Consider the following 25825-nt stretch of genomic DNA (forward strand, 5'->3'; position numbering starts at 1 on the left):
GCATGCCCAACTTCAACAGTATCAGAAATGTGTAACAAGGATATCTGAGATCATTCTGGTTTTACTTTCTCGTGAAAGACTTTCTAAAATTGTTTATATAATTATGTAGTAGTTATTTAAATTAAACTCTTCCTCATTTAGCTAGAACCCAGTACACTTCAGCATCCTATGTGCCATGTACACTTGTAAGAATAAACTACCTCTCAGTTTGCTTACAATACACTTTATGTTAAAAAAAACAGTATTTTAAAAACTTACCATTCCCAGACTCTTAAGCTCTTGTCATCAGATGTACTCACAAACCTTCTATTTTCATCCACAAATACAATGGTGTTGACAGCTCCCAAATGCCTATCATACTCCTGCACAATCTCACCACTCCGAATATCCCACTACAATTAAAGAAGACATAAGATTTTTTTTTTCTTTTTACACTAAATATTTTATTATTATTTCAAGTTTTAAAATATTTTCAGGTAAGAAAGCAAATTCTCTAGCAACAATCTTTGAAGGGCTAGCAGAAAAAAAAAAAAAAGATGAAGAAAGATTTAATAACTGGTTGAGAAATTCTAGTTGAATCAGAAAATCCAAGTAAAACTAACAATTTCTCGAGCTGTGGATCGTTTAAGACAGAATCCGAAGAAAATAAGGTATTAAGTAGACATACCTGCACAATTTTCTTGTCTGACATTCCTGCAACAAAGAGGTTTTGTTTATCTTCATCAGGATTGAACTTGACACAATAAGGAACCTTCCTGTTTGTGAATCTTGAAATGCATTGTCCTGAAACAGACAAACCATTCATACTGGGTCAAGAGGGAAGTTCTAAGGGCTGGTGAGTTCATTACAGGTATTGATAGAGACATTCATTCTACTTTTACCTCACTAACAGCAGAAAATACCTTTTTTTTTTTTAAAGGCTCTGAGAGGATCAGAGGGTAGAATTTACCCTACATTTACCTACTCTAACCCTTTAGTTAGACATTCTTTCACGTGTTTGTAAGCATGCATCTGCAAAAAGACATACAAATACACTCACCCAATACCATTACTACAGCTTTCCAAACAACATAACTTCTCTTCAGCCTACATATCATCAGGACATAATCAAAGACATCAGGACTAGTGAAAACATCAGTAGCTGACCAGTGTCTTGGCAAAGCACCACCTGACTAGGATCCAAGTTATCCCCAGCAAAAGACTTGAACTCAGTGAAGAATCCCTTATTGCCACGACTAAGAAGGGCAACAGTAATCCAGCTAGAAGACAAACCACTGACCTCCTCTTACAGCCTCAGCCATAAATATCCTGACTGTGCATTATTTGTAACTCCCAGGAGCCTGGCTTAGTTCAAAAGCACAATGATTTTTTTTTTTTTTAGGTGGTCCAGATAGCTGAGCTCTAACGCAAGACTGGAGAATCTGACCTACCTTCTGCCTGCCATTTGTATGACTTGTGCCACTGCTAACCAAGGAAGCCAACATACTTTTCAAACATGGGAAATTCCTTCCTATCAAAAACCCTCAGCTTAAAAGAATACTGACAAAATTTACTTTGACTGTTTTTAACTGAAGAAACTATTTGCAGCAGAATGTTACAGAGCACCTTCCAGCCAGTTCTGTGAAAGCATCACACCTATCCCTTCACTTCCTAAACCAGCAGCTGGATTTCTACTGTCGATTCCTATTCGGAATGCTCTTCATGTTCAGGTTAGCTGAAAGATCAAGTGAAATAATTCTTCTAAATTGAATTTAGGTTTAAAGTGCAATTTCATTACTTAAGTTGTGCCTGTACACATAAACATGCAATTAATTGATGTAGTAAAAACGTTTTACAACCTGACTGACAATATGTCTTGGTATTTACCACAGCGCCACATAACAGTGTGTAGAATTACAAGCCTACCTGTTTCAGTGTCCCAGAGTTTAATATAGCGGTCATACGCAGCACTAAGAAACCGAGTGCCAGCGTTATTAAAACAGATGTCTCGAACAGCTTTACCATGTCCTGCAGAAAAGATGCAATAAACTTTTAGCCATTCATGCTTAGAATTACTTTTTTTTTTGAAAACATTCCAGTTAACTGCTACCATCTTCATCAAAGCAAAAAGAACAAGGAAATTGCTTGAAATTCTTCATGAGCGCTAGTAAACCTAGTTTCAGCACAGAGATTCATTCAAGTGGCAAAGAACAAGTAACTCCTAAAGACTGATAATTATTTAGAAAAACAAAACCACAACTAAAGCACTGGAGAGAGAAACAACAGTATTGCACAGAAACATGCACTGTGCATCATTCATGAATTGATATGCAAGCAAAATTTTAAGTACTTTTGGGTTCAAAGACTGTTCTGATCAGTTAAGAACTGCAAGAGAAGTTTAAAATGTTGTAATAAATGACAACATCTAAGGAAAAAAGAGGAAGGACAAACACTACAAGAGATGCACTTAAAGGAGAACGTTTACCATGACATAATCAAGTATAAAACATGTTAAATACTAGGTTAGAAAATTAAGAATCTGGTGTTAACCCTGCTACTCCTCAGCCCAATACTTTCAGCTGAGAATTGAACCAGACTTGTAGAAGTTGTCTTTCATTAAAATGTTGGCACTGGAACTATATATATTAAAAATATCTAATATATAGCTACATGTAATCATACAAATCTATATAGCTATACTTACATTATACTTGCATTACATTATATGCATTACATTACTTGCATTATACTTGCTACTTACATTATATATGATATTATGTATGACTATATATAATATTTACTTACATACATATAAAACAGCAAGGAAATTTTCATATGTATTAAAATAGTAAGCAAATCTGGTTGATAATAAGGACCTTCAGAGAAAAACAGTCAAACCATTCAGAAAGAGTAGTCTATTGATAGAGAACCCTTTCTGAACACTCCTTTGCCACACTGCTGTCATCAGAATATCAGATAAAAATATTTTTTTTTGTTGTTATTCAACATATATTCTTTCAAGCAGTGTTCTAGAAACGTTCCCATCTCAAAAGGGGAATGAGCTGCTTTTGTTCTGTATTCAAGGCTGTAGTTTGTATTTTTCTCTCTCAACCATCTGCTTTAAAAAGCACCTGTTACAGGAACAAAGACTGCACCTGAACCAGGGGGGAAAAACAAAAAAACAAAAACCTCTCATGCCTTTGCACTAGAAACTGCATACATAAGAGATTACCTAGTTAAGGTAAGATGCCCTCCCTGCATAAATACAGAGGGCGGCTGTTCTCTCTATGAAGATGGGGCAATTCCATTTCATAATTTTGGCTTTGGAAAGGCGTATTGCCTGGAATAATGCCAAAGGTTCACTAAAAACTTGTACTTAGAACAATTTTTTATTGTCAACATTACACTGGGTACCATTTACCTTGGATGCCTCCAGATCTTTTATAAGATAAAGTAATAAGCTAATCTAAATCACGTCCTTCCATGTAGTTTTTTTATATATATGTATAGATACACACACACACTTTAAGAACTCAGTTTAAAAAAAATGCTATTACCAATAAATGTTCGTAGACATCTTCGATCACCATATACTTCCCATAGCTTGGAAGAAAAAAAAAAAGGATGGGGGAGAAAGTATGTTAATTGGTAAAAAAAAACGATGCTGAAATTAAGTGCAAATATATATGACAACATCTTTTAAGAAATTAATTACAAACATAAGACATCAACTGATTAATCACAACTACCTATGCAGAAATTCACAAGAATGTTGTCATCTTCTTATTAGCAAAAAAAGAAGTCTTAAAATAATTAAAAAACATACTAAATCTAAACTTAAAAACCCCTAAGATTATGCTAGTCAAAAAAATAAATCAGTTTTCTAATATGACATATGACTGACTAAAATTACATTAGTTCAAAGCCACAAATGCTTCAGTAAACCACTTCAGCAAAAGCCTATTTCTAGCTGTAATGCTAAGCTTCATAGAAAATTAATTATGATGATGGCAAGGACAATAACCTGAACAACTTGTGACCTTCTAAATGCTATTAGTAAATGATTAACACTGTTCTAACACCCACATCATCTTGTGTATTATTCTTTGTTTCAGGGAACTTGTAATCTAAAAATCAAGTGAGAAAATAAAAGTAACAAAAAAAAAAAAAAGTCCTTGCTAGAATTACGTAGTGTTTAAATAATCTAAATGCAAGGTCTGTATTCAATGATGGTATAAAATACATAAATAAAAATTAAAAAATAACTCACCTTAATTTTGCAATCCATAGAGCAGGACAACAGCATATGGCCAGACAGAGGAAACAACCGAACTGCACTGACACCCTGTAAATAAGGACAATTAGATAGTAAGTGGAGCATCTAGATATTTCCTCAGTTCACTTGCCCTCTTTCCTTTTGTAGGCAAAAAGCTAAACTGCATCTTGAGAAGAAATAACCTAGCATTCCATTTTAAAAACAGCAGTGCATTTTGAACATTGTTATTGGCACTGAATAGATTCAGTTCAACAGCTGTACATACACCCTCCTTCAGCATTCACACGGTTACTGTGAATCACAGCAAAGAAATACAAGTTGTGGCTGAGGGTAACAGCTTTGACCACACACTTCCTTCCATCTTCTGGCTACCATTAAGGTGCTGTCCATTGCAGCACAGTATATTCCCTGAAGGAGTACTGAAAATTAGAGATAAAAGAAGGCTTTTATGAACCTGATCAATGAAAGGCTTTTAATATAAAAGTATGTATATAGTTACAGGCTCTGGCAACAAACTGTAAACATGATGTAGCAATAAATAAAACTAAGTTAAAAAACGTATTTGGAAATCTTGTAATGCCTATGCATTGTAATCACAAAACCTATTTTCTTAAGTTTAATATAAAATAACTCAAGCACTTTTACTCTACCAATGCATTTTCAATGATCTCTAGAATTAGCCTTCCTCTTATGGACATGATAGTTTTGAAAACAGCTCCAAACCCCACAGAGGTGAAGGAAGAATATTTGTCCCTGTAAAGGATGTCAGGAAGTCACGATATCTATGTAAAAGTATATGAAGGTATCAGAAACAATCAATTCTGACCATGCAAACATCTCATGTGGGGCATACGATGCCATGAGCTGTGTGTCATAAATGAGAAAAATATTCCTTCCTTCTACTGATACTTCAGCTTTATAGAAGTTACTAGCTTCAGACACAAAATGAAGTGTTTCTCAATAAAAAAAAGTACACTCACAAACTTCCTACCTTTGTATGTCCAGACCATACATGGATTTGTTTCTTTGGAAGATAGCACTTCTCAGGCGGCACTGTAGAACGGAGATTAACTCCAACATCTTGAGGAACGTGAAGGTAAGATCTCCCCTGGTAGTCATACATTTCCTTAACTAAAAAGGTAAACAGAGAAATCTGAGAATCAGATTGTATTTTACAAGGTAATAATCTTAGAAAGATTCAACTGCTGCACATGGTTAAGGCTTTTCGCAACACAGCTGTTCTGCTCTGAATTGCGGGGGAAAGAAAAATCCACTTCATAGGGTATGGATGTAGAAACTTATTTGACATCAGTTGGGCTCAAATTAAGTCTGAAACAAAGCAAAGTCTGCTTGGAATATGAAAATCTGAACATTAGAACAATCTAACCCCCTACAGATCTGACTCATTATCAAAACGCAAGAGAGGCCAATAATGGTCTGCTTACACTAACCCTACATAGATTACGGTGCGCAGCTCTAACCCTTGGCATGTGCTTGCAATTTACATTCCAGCCAGCTCTGTGCTGCATCAGTCATGTCAACAGAATTGCAAACCAGAGAAAAAAAATCCATTTAGCCAACGTGAATGAATATTGGTCCACCAATACCGGTCAGCAGCCAACACCTGCTGTTGAACTAGATTTAACAGAAGAGATTGGACAGTCAGACATGCAGGGATGCATCGTGCTTGAAAGGATTATTTCAAAAGTAGACTTGTGCTGGATAGTGATGACATTAAGCTGTGCACTGACTAAATCGATTTGTCAGTTTCTGGGATATTACTATAGTAGTTCTGTTTGTATGTGTGACCTCCTGCTTGGTATTAATGATTAAAGGTGCCTACAAAATGGATTGGGGAAGGCTTGTGTTCGAGAGGATTAATGTTTATTTTGTAAGGACTTTCACTATGAAACTTTAGAGACCAAGGAAAATATGATACAAAGAGTTATTCTACAGGAGACTCAATGGCTAAAATTTAAAGTTTGTTTGTCACTATTCAATAAATATTGTCATAATCTACTGCATATAAATACAATGAAGCACTAAGTATCTCTCTCGTCCACTCCTGTTTAATGCATATAAGAAGATACTCCAGCTTATGTGTAGGATCCTGGCTGTGGTAAGTGGCACACAAAAAGAGAGATTCAGTTTGGGCTAAATTTCAATGCCAAGCAATGTAAGGCAGGACTGTTTTGCATACAGCCAGCTGAAATAACAGTTTCCAAAAATCACTTAATTTTACTTACTTGACAATTTTCATTGAAGATACCATATGCTATAGGGTAATTATTTCGTACATAATTATTCACAGTATGACAGCAGGAGCCTTTACATTAAGAAATGAGGAAGTACCGAGTCCAAGTGATTTTCTAAATTGCATGTAGGTAAGCCACAACTCAAAGCACTATTTGCTGATGAAAGTACTGAGACACAAAACCGCAGTAACTCTGAAGCTCGAACTAAGCCAAACTCATAACCTAAAATTTTTTTGCTGTGTAAAATAAGAGAGATATGCATGCCCAGGAACATGAAAAATGAATAAAACCAGTAGCCTGAAAGATGACATTTCTATGTTGCTCTTCACAGTATGAAGTGGAATTGGTCCAAGTTTATCTCTTTCTCTGTCCTTTATGCTTATGCCTCTGAGCGCTATTATCTCCAAAACAGAAACATCAAGGTGCCTCAGCAAAACTGCTGAGGCTGTCTGCCATCCTTACTAATTAACACAGCAGGCAAGAAAACACAGCGAGCAAGAAAATGAGAACAGGCAGGAAGATGCCGTTACCATGTAATATAGTCTTCTCCTCTCCAGGTTTATCATCTTCCACCTTTCCTCTCTTCTGCCTCTTAGCTGTTATTTCATCCAACTCTTTCTGCTCTTCCTGGAAAAAATAAACAGGATCATGACTTTTAAAAAATTAAACATTCAGAATGATGTAACACATTTCAAAACTGCATTACTGTTTACTTACTATCTAAAACACATTTACTGGCTAAATGAGATCAGAAATATTTCTAAGCCTCAATCAAGAGAATAGTTTTATCAAAATCAGATTGATTTGAAAAGCTGTGTACACTGAACATAATTATGTATAAGCTTTTTATTTAAAGACTACAGACAGGCATCACTGACTAAATGTGAAGGACATTTGGTGGTTGGAGGGTTGAGTAGTTGCTCCCCCACCCCTTTTTTATTATTATTACAGTTTTACTTTCAGATCTTTTTCAAGCTGCTCCTACTTATAAGCATCTTTTATCGGACTCTACACATGGCACATAAACGCAATTCATTTTATTTTATTTTATTTCCAAGCAGTCTTTCAAATAATTGAATGCAGAATATTCAGAACACCTTATTCAAACAAATCACCTGAAACATTTCTATTACCCTGAAGCACAGCATGGATCTTGTGGTTGAGACAAACTACCAGGGCAGTTGGATCCCTATTAAAACCACCACAATGTATTATGGCACCACAATGTAGTAACAATCTGTATCTGCTGAGTTAAAGTAGTACTTACTTCTGATGGCTTGGCTACTTCTTTTTCATCAACATACTTTGCCCATGGTCCCAGAAAACCATCAATGTTAGATGCATCGTTCTCCTTGAATTTCTTCCTTTTTTCAATTTTCTTTTGTCCTGTTTCAAACACTGTTAAACCTGCAGAAAGAAACAACGCACTGCCTAGCTGCTAGCACAGAATACAACACATCACAGCAGTCTAAAACAAAAAAATCACACCACCACCACCACCCCCTCCAATACACACAGGAAAATGGAAAACAGATTTTGGTGCCAAAACATTGCTAACTTTTTACATTATGAACACTGCTAGCTATGTACAATAATGGAAGAGACAAATTAGTATTTAACCATATGTGTTTCCTTGTGTTTTTAACAATAATCCTGCAGACTGTACAAACACATCAGTTTTTATACCTTAAATAGTGCAGAGTTCAAAAAAGTAGAGTCCTAACAATTGGCTTCTGATCCCCTTACCCCTGTTTTAAACAAAACCCACAAGCAAACAAAAAACAAAGATCTCCCTAAACCCCAATTACAACTGTGAATTTTAATGCAGAAAGAAAATAAATCAGGGTCATCTATTTCTGAACACTAGCTTATTCCTCCCCATAAATGCTAGCTTATCACAAATACTGTGCCCTCGAACTTCATCTGTCAAAACCAGTGTGCAGTTTTCAAATAATGCTTTCCTACAGCATGAGTAGTACTCCTCTAGGGAAAGGGAAACAAAAAGATTTCTGTGTAAACAAAGGGAAATAGGCAATGTAAAAGCTAAAATAATGGTAATATGGAAGAATAGTATATTAAATTCACGAGGTTCCTTAAAATAATACTGCTGAAACTGTAGTTTCAGAAGGGTATGTTTTACTCCTGCAATTATTTCTCAAATATATCTTAGCCATCTCTGTCCAATGTAGTTGCTATGTCAAAATAAGTCTATTTTCTTTTTCCTACTTAGGAAGGAAAGAGTGAAGTAACCTTGTATATATTCCATGGAAGAGAAGACAGAAAGAACCTTTATACATGTGTGCAAATAAAATGTTTAAAAAATCATGAAAGGGAAAAGCATAACTAAAGTTTTCACATTTTTACTTTACAAATTCAGTACTTCATATTGGGCTACAGTTTGATACAACCTCACCAGATTTACTTTACACTAAACTACAATATCACATGCTAACAAGTCATTTTCAGTGCTAAATATCTTTCATCAGTGTATTAATTACAAACCCCATGCTTCTGGTAGTCAATCCTCTCAGTGGCATGCTATGCCTTTACCATTTGGCAACTTTCCAGCGTTTTTTTTTTTTCTTTCCTAAATAACCCAAACAGCTTAACTCTGCTAAGCAGAGATAACATGCAATTCCCAACAGGAGTGCTAGAGGTTGCTTACAGAATGATCAGTTTGCTACTGAGAAGCACAGTTTAAGTGGTTATCCTAACACACGAGAATCCTAATGCAAACACACAACAACTTACCTACGACAGAAATTCAGAGGACCAAAAAGCTCTGCTCAAATCAATGCTATCCACACAATTACACGTAAGAGTTCCAACGCCAAATTTGAAATTTGACAAGTGATAGCCTTATAAGTTTGCTGCTTCAGGAAAACAAAGCTCCCTTGTACCTCTCTTTGCTTGTAACATTATGATTGCAACATACCTGCATTGGTAAGTCTCTCATAGTTCCTTCCTCTGCTAATACCTATTCCATTCCTTACTGAGGAAGAAATTGAAATAGTCAATTTATAAGAGATTCTGAATTATTTACCTTGATTTTTTTCAGCTTCTTCCACAGAACCAATATACTTGGTAGCAACTTCAGGGTTATCTATAGAGGGATCTAATGCATAACCTGGAAACAAAAAGAAAAACAAAATAATGTTATTTTCTCTTTTTGATGTACAACTTTGTGTACTCTCTCCCCCTATGCTCCATGATTTTTTTTTCAGTTGGTCCTCAAGTAGCTCAGGATGAAGCTCAGGATGATAAATACTTTGACATTTCATTCACTTGATCTGGGTATTGGGATTACTACAAGTTATAAGTTATTACCACAAAGTCATAGAATGGTTTGTGTTGGAAGGGACCTTTAGAGATCACCTAGTCCAGCCCCCTGCCATGAGGTCCTTGCGTATGCATTGCTACCAGAACGCTTAAATCTGCACAACAGAGAAGAAAATATGTACAACAAGCAAGAATTCAGGTAAGACACAAAGATAAGGTACCACAGGAGCAAAGCCACAGAATCTTTTGGGCCTCCCAAGAGGCCTCTAGCCCAACACCTGCTTCAAGCAAGGTCAACACTGAATTCAGCCCAGTTTGCTGTAATCTGACACATTACTTTTTGGACTGTCACAACAATGTTCTCGTGTTGTGATGTGGTGTAAAGGGAAAGACTCAACTCTAGATTTAATGTTAGTGGCACAAGATTTTAAACAGATACTGCTTTAGTTCAGGACAAAGCCAGTAAGACCCTCCATGGGCAACTCAAGTTTTTTGGGGCTTTGTGCATATTCTGCCTCCCTCAGCAGAAATTATTTCAGCCTCCTCTTGTCAAGGTTGGGAAAGCTTGCTCCAACTTGAAAGCAGTTGTTTTAAGTAGCTTGGAAGATACCAGAAGCAGCAGCAACAGCCTTTAATTTTTAAAATAATGAAGTATTCACATCTTCATTTCCTGATTGCAGCTATTGAGTCCCATTAAAGAAAAAAAAAAAAGCTGTATTTACTCTTATAAATAATTTATAAAATGTATAATCATTTTGTAGATATTCAGGACATTCACAATTTTGGGGGACTGAGGTTTCTCATTTCAATATGCGTATCTTACAGTTTCTCTTCATTTGTCCTGAAGTGGATAGGATGATTTTACAAGAATAAAACCGACAAATAATCTCATCTAATTTCCAAGGAACAGGTGCACAGTTACTGACCACTACTACTTTTTTTTTTTTTTTTTTTTTTTTGGGTAAGAGTGCACCCTGGTGGACACATCGCCATTTCTTATTAAACATTACCCAAATGACAAACTGTCCCTTGAGGACCCAGTGAGAATTTCTCCATCAGGAAAAACAACAACAATGGAGATATCACCCCCTGGTAGAAATAATCACCCACACAAAACCAAAGAAATCTTATAACAAAAATCCAAGAACTAGTTTGTATACTAGTATTGAACCCCCAGAGACCACTAGCCCATAAAAGCACTTGCAAGAACATGACTTGAGAACCTACCAACACCATCTCAGTAGCCCAAGGAGTTAATCCCCAACTGTTTCTCGGGAACACTGCTGTCCTAGAAGATTTTTTTTACTTCCATGGATAACCAAATTGAGCAGACACTGCCATCAGACTTTCACTAATTTAACTGCCTGCTTTTATTAAGGCAGTATTTCAGCCAGCTCTTTTCCAAGCTATATGGCTTCTGTTAGCAGCAGAGAGATATTACTTTGGATTTATGTCAAAATCAATACAGTGGTTTTCTTGTCCTCCAACTGTATTGACACAGTCTCTGGGACTCTATTTGCTCAGGACTTGTAAAAGAGGGACAGTATTCGAATGAATAGGGCCCCTGGGCCAAGCACAGCTTCCCGTGGAAGTGGAGGCTTCTTATAGCTGGATTGAATTTGGTCCAGCATCATTGTCATAGAAAAGCTCTGAACAATTTCGACTTTCTAGTGGGGTTTGTGAAAGAGAATCTTTTCTTTCTGGCTGAGGCTCCTAAACGCAGCTGCAAAAGACAGCTTGCTTTTATCCTCCTCAGCTGGTATGCCACATAAAGTGCCTCGACTCCTACATCTCCTTCAGTTTTATTTGGGAGGTAGATATTTCATACTGCATTTCAGCAAGGCAAGGTACAATTCCTCCTACACCCATAACTTCAGTGCATTTGCAAAGGGTTGGTTAAATAATCAGACTTTGATGTAGATTCCAGAATGACAGCTACTTCAAACACATTTCCACTGCTCCGTGCAATGCTGCAGAGGAACCCAAGGTAGCTTCTGTACGCAAAACAATATTGCTGGACTGATGCTGATGGAAGGGGCCTCTCTGCAGAATCAAAGCAGTGAAATGTCTACAATTGTAGGAGGTAACAGCGACTGTTGGCCTTGCATGTAATGTAAAAAAATACAGAAGTTTAATTTTCAAGTCACAGTCATTTTAAGCTTTAAAGTATCAGCCTTACTGATACAGTAATCCTGTTTTACCCAAGTTACTGAATACTCAATAAAGGGCTTTGAAATTCCTGGGCAGAAGTCTTTATTATTTAGTAAGACCTTAATACCTTGGGAAGGAGAGGCATCAAAACACTAAATGCTGCATGAGTGAAGCAGTCCACTTCTAGCATAAGCACTGAGGCTGAACTAGCGATGAAACAGTTCTTTTAACCACATTAAGGGAGGAATAGTTCAGCTGGAAGGGACCTGCAAAGATTGAGTACAACTGCCTGACCACGTCAGGGCCAACCAAACGTTACAGCATACTTTTGAGAGCGCTGTCCACAACCACCTCTCCAGGAAGCCAGTCCCAGTGTTTGACCACCCTCCTGGTACATTTTTCCTGATGTCCAGTCTGAACCTCCCTGGCACAGCTTTGGCCAGCCCCACACATCCTGACATCAGTGACCAGAGGCCAGCATCTCCTCAGGAGGTTGCAGAGAGCAGTGAGGTCCCCTCTGAGCCTCTTCTTCTCCAGGCATGGCCAACCCAAGCATCCTCAGCCTCTTCTCAGAGGACGTGCCTGCCATGCACATTTGTATTCATGAACAGCGTGTGTGCAAGATGTAAAAAAGATCCATAATGCCCCTTTACCTGAAAGTTTAAAAAGCCTTTCAAGAAAGCCTTTTCTTGAATAGATAAAATGCCTTACACCCATGGATTCTAAAAAAGGGTGGATTACCCCAACTGTAGATGCAACACCGGTTATTAACTGAAAAAAGGTTAGACTCTCATAGACTCATTGTGAATGGCTTTCCATCAAAATAGGAGAGGATCACCTATAAGATTACAGAATGACCTGCTGAGATGATTTTATTGAGTATTTTTATGAATTATGCCATCAAAGCATCATATACCTGTACAACTAGCAGCTGAAACCAAACCAAATGTGAAATATTTCACCTCAGGAAAAAAAAAAAAAAAAGAATTGGTTAGGTACAGGGAAAAAATGATACGGACTATGCAAGGGTAGTGGTGGTTTTACATTCCACAAGACAATCTGACACTGTTGAGGAAAAAAAAGAAATCTAATTTGTTGAAAAGGAAAAACTATGTAAAACATGGAACAGAGCTGGCAAGATGTAGTCTAGCATATCCAGTTTTAGGCAAGGTATTTTAAAGAAAAATTTGGATAAAAACTCAGAGTAACAAGAAGGATAAAATGCTAGAGGGTGAAGCAAGGCCTAGAAGAGAAAAATGGAGAACCACTAGGCCAGTTCAAGACTTGATGTTTCTTTTTGCATATGATATGCCTGAATTTCTGTGGTTTGCATCCCAGACAAAGGATGAAAAGACAGTAGCAGCTGTATGACTACTTCTAAGTGCTGGTATCACAAAGATGTTCTTAATAAAGAAGCTGAGGTCTGCTTGATCTATCAGAGATCTGAGGTTTGCATTCAGAATGCTCTTCCTGTTCTCCATGGACTGAGGGACTGTGCAAAAGTGACTGGATTAAGGTTACAGTATTTTTGAATTTGTACAAAATACGTGCAGGAAGGGCAGATGGTTCTCAAGAAATTGTTCACTGCAAAGAGAAGCTGCAGATCTTTAATGCCAATCAAAAAAAAAAAAACTCCAGTACTCGTGTCAACACCACCTCTCCAAGTTTCTGGAATGAAGGGGACCTTAGTACGATGGGTATGTTTTGTGTAGATTAAAAAGGTTATTGGTACTGAAAAGGTTCAAAGAGGGCTTTTTGCTTAAAGAGTTGGGGAAAGATAACAGTTAAAGAAAAATAAGTGATCTGACACAGCACACAAACTTAAAAATATACATATCCTCAAGCAAAAGGTAGCATGGAAATTTGAAAACAGAGATAAGAAGGGCAGCAATAAGCACAGAATCCTATCTAAACTGAGGGCCTGAGCACGCATACAAAATAGCAGAAGCTAAAAATCATAGCATCATTTAGGTTGGAAAAGACCTCTGAGATCAGAGTCCAACTGTTAACCTAGTGCTGCCAAGCCTACCACTAAACCACGTCCCTAAGCACGACATCTACATGTTGGGCCCGATGATCTTTCAAGGTCTCTTCCAACCCCTTCAGTTCTGTGATGTCTTTTCAACACCTCCAGGGATGGTGACTCAACTACTTCCCTGGGCAGCCTGTTTCAATGCCTCACAAAGCTTTCAGTGAAGAAATCCAACCTCCCCTGGTGCAACTCGAGGCCATTTCCTCTTGTCCTACATGCACAGTGAAATAATACATGGTGAAATTTGACCGTCTTGTTTGAAATTCAGAAGCTACCAGAATTGGTGGGACAATACTACCCTAATTGGACAGAAAGCACTCTACCATATAAAAATAAGGTGGTCATAGCATGTTTTTTCCCCATTGGTGTGTTAAAGAAAGCTTAAAAGCAAATTAGATTAGCAATTTTTAATAGTGTTAACAGGCAGTAGAGAATCCTTCGGATTGAAATTCCAGGTTTAAGTAGCAGCATGTAGAGTTACCAGGACTCCATTACTGACTGCTCAGCCAGAAGAGGCGATAACCATGAGGTGGTAACAAAACTGCTAGGAAAAGAAGCATAAATCATAATGAGATACTTGAGCCACCTCCTTGGAGCAGACGATGCAAATGTCACGTTGAGATAGGCTGAAAACAGCATTTTTATAAAACGTACCTATTCCATGAAGCAGTCACATGAGAAATCCACAAGGAAAAAAGCTAACTGAGCAATGCGGGAACCTTGATTTTAAGGGATTTTTCCCTTAAGGGAAATTTTAAGATGTGTATCTGTTAAGGATACACGTCTTAACTGTAACCATAACAGAATAAATTAACATTCTTGAGGAAGCAAAGACAGCCATAAAGAGATTTACTACAATGATCTTAATCTCAAACCAGGAAGGTTATAGGAAGCAGAAAAGATTTTTAAAAGGAACAGAAAGTAAGCACCAAACAGTAAAGCCTTTTCTAAATGCAGGGATATTTCAAAGACAGCATGTTGGAGGAAAAAAATAATGCCTGCCAGCTATTAAAAGACATAAAAGAGACCAGAAGGAAGTGAACACAGCTGAACATTATGTAAAGAGAAACAATTAGAAATGAGAAAATATTCTTCAGCGAGCCTAAGTTGTATCTAAACGTGTAAAATACAAAGAACCAACCTCTAGCAGAACAGAAGTAAAAACTACAGTAGAGTAGCCTCTCCCACACCTAAGTGAGAAACAAATCACATAAGGCATAAAAACCTGACACATCACCCTTTGTCAAAAACGGCAGGAGCAGAAAGCACATCAGACAGCGTGTAGGCCAACAGATGATCAAGCAATGAAAAAAAAAAAAAAAAGAGTATTACAAGAAAAAGGTGAGGCTTTTTTTTTTCCTCTTTTTTAATACATGGTCATTATGGAGGAGCTTGAGGATGCTGTTGTGCTAGGACCTTTCTTTATGGGCATCATGACAAAGCATCTACCTCAAAGCAGCATATCAGGAGACTAGAGAGACAGATGAGTGGTAACAAATCACCAGGAGCAGATGGTGTTCACCCAAGTGATCTGAAGCCAAATCACAGCATAAAATCTCTCACCTAGTATTGACTCTATATGACAAAGGGAACATATCAAATACAAAAATCTATTTTTAAAAGATGCTTTAGAGAGGAGCTGGGACACTACAGGTCAGACAGTCAGGTATTTGTAAGGGTGGAAGTTTCAGGCAGTAGAAACTAAAATAGAGAGAATGATCAGTAGGCACTTGGGTGTTAAATACAGCAGCAGAACAGAACACGCAGCTTTCTGTACAGATAAAGTAGAGTGACGAAAACTCCAGAGTATTTGTGAGGTGACAATCACGAGAATGAAAGAAAATCGGTTGATGTTGGATACCCTTTATGAAACACAGTTAGATTGATTACAGGGTACCTCAAGGACATTTTCAGAAAGCCCACAGCTTTACAAGGTGAATTGATTACAAAAATATTAAAACAGGAATAAATGGTTGGTTTCCACAGTGCAGGAAAGTCACTGGCAGATCCATGCTCAGGCCCATGCTGTTCAACGTAGTGATAAACAATCTGGTTAAAAGGGAACAAATGGCTCATATGAAGTTATTCAAAGTCGTAATGAAAAATCCAATGTTACTTCATAGAAACTGAAGGAAAAAAAACAACTCCCACTTTATTAAGCCAGAGAATAAATCCATGGTGAGGTTACATGTTTAATGCTGTATACAGCCTTGCTCTTCATCTCAGTAACAACACAGTGGAACTAACACAGAAAAACAAGAGGAACAAGCACGGCCATAGGCATGGAAAAGCTGCAGCAGACCAACAAGAAGACTGACCAAGATCTCCAATGGAAAAAAAAAAAGACAAAGTTATGGCTGAGATCTCTAATGTAAGGAATGCCAACAAAATGGTGAGTAAAGGAAATGATTGATGTGTTTTTCAATATGATAGATCAGGAGATACCAAGTCAAACCAGAAGGCTGTTAAATTCCACAGGTCTGAGCCAAACAGACCTGCTTCATCACACAAGGTGCTGGTGAGCTGCAGACCTGCCTGCAGGAGGTTACCACGTATACAGAACCCATGTACATACATCTGTTCAAGAAGCAAATGGATAAATCTGTCAAAAATCAAAGCCAAAACAAATTCACTGAGAAAAATCAGTAAATACAGAGACATTGGCCCAGCTGAAAGATGGCATATTAGAAAAATATTCAGGCATGTCACTGTTTGTTTGTCCCTTTCTCCTGCTCCTCATTATGTATCCACTGCTGCCCTCTCATCTAAGAGGACTGGGGAACATTCCAGCCCTTTTTCAACTACAGCACGGATGTTCTGACCTAGCCAAGCATCAGGAAGAAAAAGTACTTTGACAGGAAATATTTACTGCAAGAGAAATACATGGCAAAGACTGCCAAAAGACATTTTGGTTTTGTTTGTAATTAATATATAGGTTTCCTCACTGAATACATATTAACTTTCAAGATGATACATAAAACCACCATTAAAAAAAAGGAAAAAGGAAAAAAAACTACCTTAAAATAATGACAAAAAAGTTAAGAACAAATTCCCATACTACAAGACTGCATCATTGACCTGTTTAGGATATGTGATCTCATTTACCATCCTTTGTCTTGTATCATACTTGTCCTTCAATTAGTCACTGGTCACCTACATGCGAGCCACTGCAGATTTGAGACCTCTTGCCTTAGCACAGTGCTGTCAAGCAGCCTAGCAAGGGCCAGAGCTCTCAAGATTTGCAGCTTTCAACTACCAAGTTTACTTTCTGTTCTTCCAATATACAAAGGCTTTGTCATTAAAAACACAGGAGAATCAGATTTATGCCTAGCAATTACACTTGTGGTTTCCTACTTGCTGCTCTTTCTCAAGAAGATAGTCGTGACCTCCGTCCAAATGGAAAAGAGAATATTGATGTTTTAAATAGACAACTTTTTGACAACTTAAACAAGGGCTGTTGTTAAACAGCTCACAATAGACCTTCTAGTGCTCATTTACTGCACCTTCTAGCTTGTACTTGAGCTTCTCAGTGCCAGCTCTTGCAGTTTAAACTGCCTATCTCAGCCTTTTTGTAGCTGTTTTTGCTGTACCCAGATCATTATCTACTGAACATTTCTAGAAAGCTGAACATGATAGTTGCACAGCTGCCAGCATTACCAGTGTAAAAATATATTTTTAAAACACTCTTGTAGTAAAGCTTTTAGAGTAGTTGCTATGTACTGATAATATAAATCAACAGCAGGAGTAGACTTACAAATTCTATCCTCCCCCAAACTAAATTTTACCAAAAAAAAAATCCAAAAAACTAAACGCTATATGTCCACAGACACTTTTTTTCCAATACGTACTTAACACAGTTACAAAATGCACAATCCACACAGCACAACATGTAATGTCAGTGACCAAGACCAAAACTGCCTATCCAGGTTCCCACCTGCACCACCTTTCAATTCTAACATCAAAATTGCAGTCCAATAACTTAAAATTATGCTACACAACCAGACATCCATTTCTTAATATCCGCATTTTACTTATGTTCTGCATCCTAACATTCCACATTCACGAACCTTTAGTTAGAATCACATGAAATAACCTATTTGCATAAAAGATACTCAGTTATTTGTTACATTAAGAGCATGAAATTTTGATTTGTGTTTTCCACACCCATGCAGCTAATGGAAGAATTAATTAAAAGCATTTTGGTAGGTCACACACTTGATTACAGCTTCAAAATGAGATTACCCAAATAAATACTACGATCTACAGCTGTATGGGTTCTCATTCAAAGGATTTTCCCCATATAGATTCCACTGCTAAGGACTTACCATAGGTTACAAACGTTCTTCTTTGTTGCTCAAACATGAAATCATTGATGTGTGCCGGTTCTGCATATCCAGAAAGCATATTTCTAGGTGCAGCCATCTGCTGAGTCCTAAATGGGTTTTCTGGTCCAAACTACATAAAAAAATGTTAAAGAAGGTAGATCAGAATTACTTATTTCTTAAGTATGTGCGTATACTTTTGGGAAAACAAACAAACAAGGAAAAGAATGGTTTGTCTTTCAAAAATGGTAACACAAAGTCACTTCAGCTTTCTGTTTCTCTCCAACTACTGAATAAGCATCTCAGTCTGTTATTTCACACAGTGATCACTAACACAGTTGCTCTGAACAGCTCATTTCATGATTGAACTTTCTAGCCTGTATTACTGGTACAGAAGACAAATCAATATCAACTGTTTGACAGAAAAGACTTCTATTCAGTATGTGATCAGTACAAGTATGTTCAGAAGACAAAATCACAGCGTATTGTCCCTTAGAAGTGGGAGATAGCAAGTCTTATAAAACTCTTGTAGTTAATATGGAAATTACACTGCCAACACCACTTTCATGCATCTAAAAAGCAACTAGGGACTTTCTGCATTATTCCAGAAGAAACACTTAGGAAGCCCTGCCTTGCTTTTGTTTCTGCAAGATGACAAATGCCAAAAGCTTCCTGAACATACCATGGACAAGAAGTATTTGAACAGGGATTACAAACACATACAATACACAGAGTAATAGCAGTAAATACCAGTTTATATATTTCCCAAAAAAATGTTTTCTAAACATAAAGCACAACTGATACAGGGATTTCAGCTTGATGTAGGGCCATCCTAGTATGAATAATTCAAGGAACTGATCAGCTTTTATCTACCTGGAATGCCAACCCCTAATTTTACAACATACAATCTGTACAAAGAAGTTAAAGAGTGAAAAAAATATAAATGCTTGACAGCTATTTTTATATTTCAGATAGCCTGTCAGTTATAAAATAGAAAGTGGCTCACATTGCACCATCCAGTCCAATTTGCGCCTAATATGGTTTTTCACTATACACCTTAGAATAGCTTAAGTTAAAAAAAATAAATCAACACAATGCTGATGTGAATAGTTACACTGAAAGTGCTTGGATTTTAATTAAAAACAATACATCTACAAGACGTCCAACAATTTATTTTGCTAAGTAGCTTGATGAAGAAATAGGAAAAGATGTGAAAATAGTAAGAGACCACTTTAAAACTGTTTGTTTTACTTATAATGCTATTTTCCAAGCCTCATTTTTAATTTTTATAGCTCTAATTCTGATCACCACTGTAAGATTATTCTCAGAAGTTTTATGCAGAATATTAAAATTCAAGTATTAAATGTACCACCTATATACCTGTATATAACCTTTTTTTTTTTCCCAGTTTGCCCAAATTAGATTCTTAAATATAGCAAGCATCTACATGCTTGTGAGGTATGTCTTATTTGACTTCTAGGTGAGATTTACAGAACCTCTGCCCTAAGCCAAGTAGGTTTCTGCTCTAAATACCAATATTGTTTCTTACCTCGGGTGCAAACATGGTCTCGTAAGTGGGATTGTACTGGACTTCCTTGATAGCAGGATCGAGGTGGACTCCTGTTTCCACATCTTCCTGAAATAAAACAGACAGATTAAAACACCATTTTTCATGTCCAGACTTTTAAATATACGACATTACCCCATTTTGACCAAATCAATGCTGGATTTCAGGTTGACACTTGTAACACAACGAAAAGAGAAGAGCACTTTGGAGAAGGGAGGGAGGAAAATGCAAAAATAATGCTTTAAAGAAGAAATGCAGTCTAAAACGCATGTGGTATTTTGCACGTGTACTGTTATTAAAAGATTTCATGTACATGCTCTAAAGACAATAGCAAGATTAGAAGGTTTTTCTTCCTCCCCAAGATGCATGAAAACCAGGTCTTCTAAAAGAGTCAACTAAAGCAGTCATCAATTCAATATCGAAGTGTGAAAGCTCAATTTCTACAAAAAGGTAGACAGTAGAAGGCAGAAGTCACAAGTAACTGCTTTGAAAGATGGTTGGAAACAGAAGACTTCTGAGCAAACAGACGTATAACAATGAGCTTCAGAGAATCCAGTGACCCCTCACCTCCAAGTTCTTACCAAAAGGCATGACTGTAATTCAGCTTCAGTTTTAAAGCGCGTTCCCAAGCTTGTCGTGAGAAAAATTTAACTTGATAGATGAAGGGACAAGAAAGAGGAGCTGAAAATACAGCATAACTTCTCAGACAACTCAAAGGGAAAAACTCTGAAGGGCACATGCAGCCAAAGTGGCAGACAGACAAGACGGGAAAGAAAAACTCTGATGAGGTGGCAGTGCTCCCAAAGAGCTGGTTTTGAAGGGCTCTACAAGGCTTCATTTACTTTGAACCTAAATGATGTTCCACAAAGTGGAAGCTCAGTCCCACAAAGGAGAACGTTATTTTGGGGTACTTCTACCAGCACTGCTTCCTGCAGCTTTCTTCTAGAATAAAGACATCGGAAAGGGATTTATAACGTGTTTGCATATTGATAACACTCCTAACAATCATACTGAAAGGTACCTGGCATGAATATTTTATCAGCGTTCATCTACAATGGGATCCCCAAAGCATCTGCAACTCACAGAAGGAAGAGAAATGGCAGCAGATCACATTTTAGCAGTCTCTTGTTTATCAGAGAATGACAGCATCTTGAAAGAGCAAAGCGACACGTTCTGTAATCGTCACCTGAATACATTTGGTTAAAATCGCTCCAAAAAACGTGTTTATTTTTTAAAAAAGCAACCCCATCAATTGTTTTTGGTACTAAAACTACTGTATTAGCAGGGTTTTAAGTTCAACTAGAGAGCTTTACGCTCACGGTGCATCAATTATTTTAGCAGGCAGCCCAGCCACTGCCATCGCTGCCGTCAACAGGGAGGAGATTACAGGAGCAGCCAGGCAGAGATAAGGTAATCTAAGGGACCACGTCCCTCTGCTGTAGGGTTTTTCCCCCCACACACTTTGGTCTCACAGGACATATCTTGATTCATCTAAAAGCTTAAGATGAGCAATTCATCACGCAGCTGATGCCTTAAGTGCGACTCAAGTGGCTCTGTGGGATGGGAGGCTAGCAGGAGCTAGCTGAAAGAGGAAGGATCTGCGATTTTAACGATGGGCTGGGTAGTACTTCAGGTGGCTTCCTGCTCAGAAATCATAAACACGGGGTCAGAAAGTTGTCAATTTAAACACATGCAGTGTTCCCGTGGAGAAAGCCAGTAGGACTGGCAGAGGCAGCTTGTGTTTGCCACAGCTTGGAGATGGTACAAATAAGGGCTTTATGCCATGCTGTAGGATTATTAAAGGTGTTAAACCCATATAGCCTGAAAAAAAGAAGAATTAAGGCTTTAGTAAGTAGTGTTTTACTGAATATGGCTTTATTGGAGTACAACACAATGGAGCTGCAAACTTCAGCTCTCCCTGTTCTCTCTCTGCTTTCCTCAGCACTGGTACCAAGAGTTGAGCTGCACACCGTAGCATCATAGGGCAACACGTACAAGCTACTGAAAAGGGTCCAAAAGAGAAAATCAAGAATGATCTGAGAAAATATGACCTGTAAATAAAAAAAATGAACAATTTAATTTTGTCTAAAAGATTAAGATTAGATAATTAAACAGAAAGAAGGACAGTAAAGCACTGACACTGTGCTTTGTTGATCCACTGAGGTTTGGTAAATACAGGATAAGTGTGTGTCTGTGCAGAATGACAGAGGTATCACCCCTGATGCAAAGAAAAAAACGGAACAGATGACATTTTATCAGTGAAGCACCTGGGGTATAGTTCTCTCTCCCTCTCCAATAATGTGATCATCTGCTTACTTGGAATATCAGGTTGATGATAAACAGTTCAGATGTTATTTGGTTAGGTATATACAAGATTATTTCATCCTTAACTGCTCTCCTTTTACCTCCTCTCTGCTGTGCTTCATCCTACAGCACTGTATCACGTGCTGTCACAGAGGAAGGGCACTCGGGGCTGTACCGTGGCGTACTAGTGTTTCCCAAGGAATCTACCTCGAGGCACAGAAAAGCCAAGCACTTCACTGAAACTCCCCAGAGATCACAGGTCTGGCTGCTCCAAAGTATCCTCCTTCAGCTCTGCCGTAAAGCCCCTCTGGCCAGTTAAAAGTCAGCAGAGGCAAGAGCACAGGAAACAAAAGGGATTTTAGACTATTAATACAGTAAACCAGATCGGCTCTGCTTTTTATGGATTCTTCACATGCACCACAGTCCTTTTCTTCTTCAGAAGAACCCTACCTGAATGCCATAAAACAAAAACATTACAATTTATGAAAAGCACTTGATTTGTAGAATGCAAGACAGTTCAATAAAAATAGATTTTTTTTTTTTTTCCTGGAAAAAGCCTGCTGGAAGTTTCATTTGATACATTTGAAAGACAAGACAAAAAAACATCCTTGACTTAGACACAGGTCAAATCCCTGAAACACACATTAAAGAAAAACCCTGAACAAAAGCAACAAGCTACAGTATGGGCGCAGCTAATCTTGTTCCTTCTTAAGAGGGTAATAACAGTGCCTACGTTAGCACAACTCACAATCCTTTTAATCCACAATATTTTTTTAAATTTCGGCCAAACACCCATTGTGCTAGCATGTGGCTGCCTTCAAGTTTAATGAGGGTTGTTGATGTATTTCGAAGCAGAATCTGACACTTGAAATTTTAACTGTTTGTCCAAACGTGAGGTTTAATGGCACAAAGCAAAGGTCACAGCTTTTCAGTTTCACATCATGCAAGCATGGAGTTGCAAGGTTATCTATATGCTTTTTGTTTTTTTTTCTTTCTTTTTTTTTTTTTTAAATAAACTTACAATGTTCCCTTTTCCCCAATTCATCGCTAATTAGCCAAATAGCTAAAACATACAGCTGGCTTTGCATAAGATTTAATTAGTTTTAATTATCCATTAAAAAAATGCACTAAATTAAGACCGCATCCCACGAGCTGTGAAGGCTTCAGCAGTTTGTCACTTACACTTTCTTGCATAAATCACTTGGGCTGTCAAAAAACAATGCTCTCTTACTCTATAGATTTTTCAGATTTATTACCAAGAAATGAGTGGCATTTACCGTGAGGCACCAGAAGTAACGTTTGGTCATTACCAGCTTTTAGTCCTTCTACCCATTCATGTACTCTAACTGTAAATGTCCATCCCACTGACTTCAGAAGGTGGTAGGGCACTGGAGCAGGCTGCCCAGAGGAGCTGTGGGTGCCCCATCCCTGGAGGTGCTCAAGGCCAGGCTGGATGGGGCTTTGGGCAGCCTGAGCTGGTGGGAGGTGTCCCTGCTCATGGCAGGGGTTGGAATTAGGTGATCTTTAAGGTCTCTTCCAACCCAAACCATTCTGAGATTCTATGAAAATAAAAATAAGCTGACAAGAGAAGTATGTGTTTAACGATATTCTAATGAACTAGGATAAAAATCCATCATCTTGCATGATGACAAGCTCTAAACATCTATGAGCTATTTTGTGTCAACAGAAAGCAGAAAAGAAACCAAATTAGAAAGAAGCCAAGACATTCTCAACAACTCATCCCAGAAGGCACCAATGTTCATTATTGCTTCCTAATGGTCTCGCAATGACTTTGTACCTTTCCTCTCCACAGATGAGCAAGAATTAGCTTTTAAAGAACATTAAGAAATTTGACTGAAGTCTATTCTTAATCCCTGAAGTAATATTTTTCTGGACACCTACACACTGCCAAAGGTAAACGAGTTCCAACAGAAAAAATAAACTTGAGACTTCCAACCCCTTCCCACAATAAATGCACAATTTCCAGTTTCTGTACTAGCCCAGTCCAGTTGACTATCCTCTCCTCCAAAACAGTGAATGAGACACTGCAGATGAATAAGGGACCATCTGCTCCCATCCAAGCCTCACCCTGAGCAGACGAAGAATAAATATCCTCTCCCAAAGCAACAGTTGTAGCTGCAACATTTCACGCGAATCTGCTTTCTTCACAGTATGTTCCATTTCCTAAATTTCCTTCAGCATTTTTAATTCACAGGTTTGTGAGCAACCTTAAGGTGATTTTTTTTTTTGTATCAGTAGCTGTATGAAAAAATTATAATTGCTTTTGGCAAAGTCTAGCAAAACAGAACTTAGAGAGAAAACTAAAATAAGGGACTTAGAATGAAAAAAGGGAACTGCTAGAGGTCTTGAATTGCAAGCTGAACTCTACGTTCAAATCAAAGCCAGACACTGAACAAACATTCATAAAACACTGGTGGTAAACACCAAGGAAATGAGCCTCTGTATTTGACTGTTTCACATTATATTCTTCTAATAATTCTTCTAATTCACTATCCATAGAAAAAACAACAGACGCCTTTCTTAGCCAGTTTCTGGATACTTAATCCAGACCAAATGGGTTCTAGATAACCAAGTGGCCATCACTTAAACATATTCTGTGTTTTCCCTCATTGTGTTAACTGTAATTTTTTTAACATGCTCAGTTCACAGAGCCGATTGCTTTAAAAACATAAGGCACAAAGAGCCTGACCGGCCCCACATTACAGACGGATGGATACCATGCTGGGGATGAGGTCTTGGTGGCTGATTCTCTCCTAGTGCCTCAAGTTCACAATGCTGGCAGAAAGCAGACAGAGGTTTACAGCCCACCAGAGCCAACTTGATTGTCTGGGAGCTCCCCATCCTGTGGCAAGATGCTCTTACAGACAGTCTTTGGACACTACCTCATAGTTTCATGTCCTTCTTACACTGTGGTGCCCAACAAAAAAAAAACAAAAAACACCAGAAAATGCTGTGGCTGAATGAGCTAAGAATTATGCCCTGCTAATAAAGAGAGCGAGGAACCTATCCCTCTTTAAAGTACGCTCAAATCCAAAGTCTGTGCAAGTTAAGATAAAATTCTTCGCCAGCAACAGGTACAACGCTTACAATCAGTGAGTGGATCACCAGGTAAATAAAACTGACATTCTCAATCGCCAGAAAAACACCTGTGTGTGGCTGTCGTTCATATTATATGCCTAACCTGTCTAGCCTCCCCTCATAAAATCATCTTTCCTTACACATTTCTGGTGCCTTGTGTATGACACATCCCTGCACCTAGGAGTACAGGATCCTCACTCGTGTCAAAACAGCACTTGCACGAGTGATACTAATGAACCGTAACTCTTTCTCCTCACTCAAATCATTGTTTTTTCTAAAACCACTTCCAGAACGATTGTGATTTGAACATTTATTTTACGTTTGTTCAGTAAGGGCTCTCTAATCCTAAAGAATGAGAGTGAAATCACAAGGGGGTGACTGGCAAGCTTTCCGGGCTGGCTGGTGGGCTGCTATCAGTTTTAGACAGAAGGTGTTGAAAGCACACTGTCTACAAGACTGATACTTTTATGTTTTGGTTAGCAAAATGCTTGTGGTAGAAGCAGTCCTGGGTGAGCTGGGCGAGTCAGTAAGATATCTGCAGGCTTCTAGGAGTGCAGTGGT

At 37.9% G+C, this 25825-nt stretch overlaps 1 protein-coding gene across 1 annotated transcript in view; it reads right to left on the reverse strand.

The window, feature by feature from the left end:
• CDC40 (cell division cycle 40) overlaps window positions 1-25825 on the reverse strand; it is a 35665-nt gene that overhangs the window by 9033 nt on the left and 807 nt on the right. Inside the window, exons 2-12 of the mRNA XM_027454716.3 lie at window positions 19844-19930; window positions 18298-18427; window positions 9554-9637; window positions 7778-7917; window positions 7041-7137; window positions 5247-5386; window positions 4250-4324; window positions 3537-3582; window positions 1906-2007; window positions 668-783; window positions 259-392 (exon numbers count right to left, since the gene is read on the reverse strand). Of these exons, the coding sequence (XP_027310517.1) occupies window positions 259-392; window positions 668-783; window positions 1906-2007; window positions 3537-3582; window positions 4250-4324; window positions 5247-5386; window positions 7041-7137; window positions 7778-7917; window positions 9554-9637; window positions 18298-18427; window positions 19844-19930 (1151 nt within the window). The remainder of the gene's footprint in view (window positions 1-258; window positions 393-667; window positions 784-1905; window positions 2008-3536; window positions 3583-4249; window positions 4325-5246; window positions 5387-7040; window positions 7138-7777; window positions 7918-9553; window positions 9638-18297; window positions 18428-19843; window positions 19931-25825) is intronic.

This window comes from Anas platyrhynchos, chromosome 3 (assembly GCF_047663525.1).
Source record: "Anas platyrhynchos isolate ZD024472 breed Pekin duck chromosome 3, IASCAAS_PekinDuck_T2T, whole genome shotgun sequence".
Taxonomy (NCBI): Eukaryota; Metazoa; Chordata; class Aves; order Anseriformes; family Anatidae; genus Anas; species Anas platyrhynchos.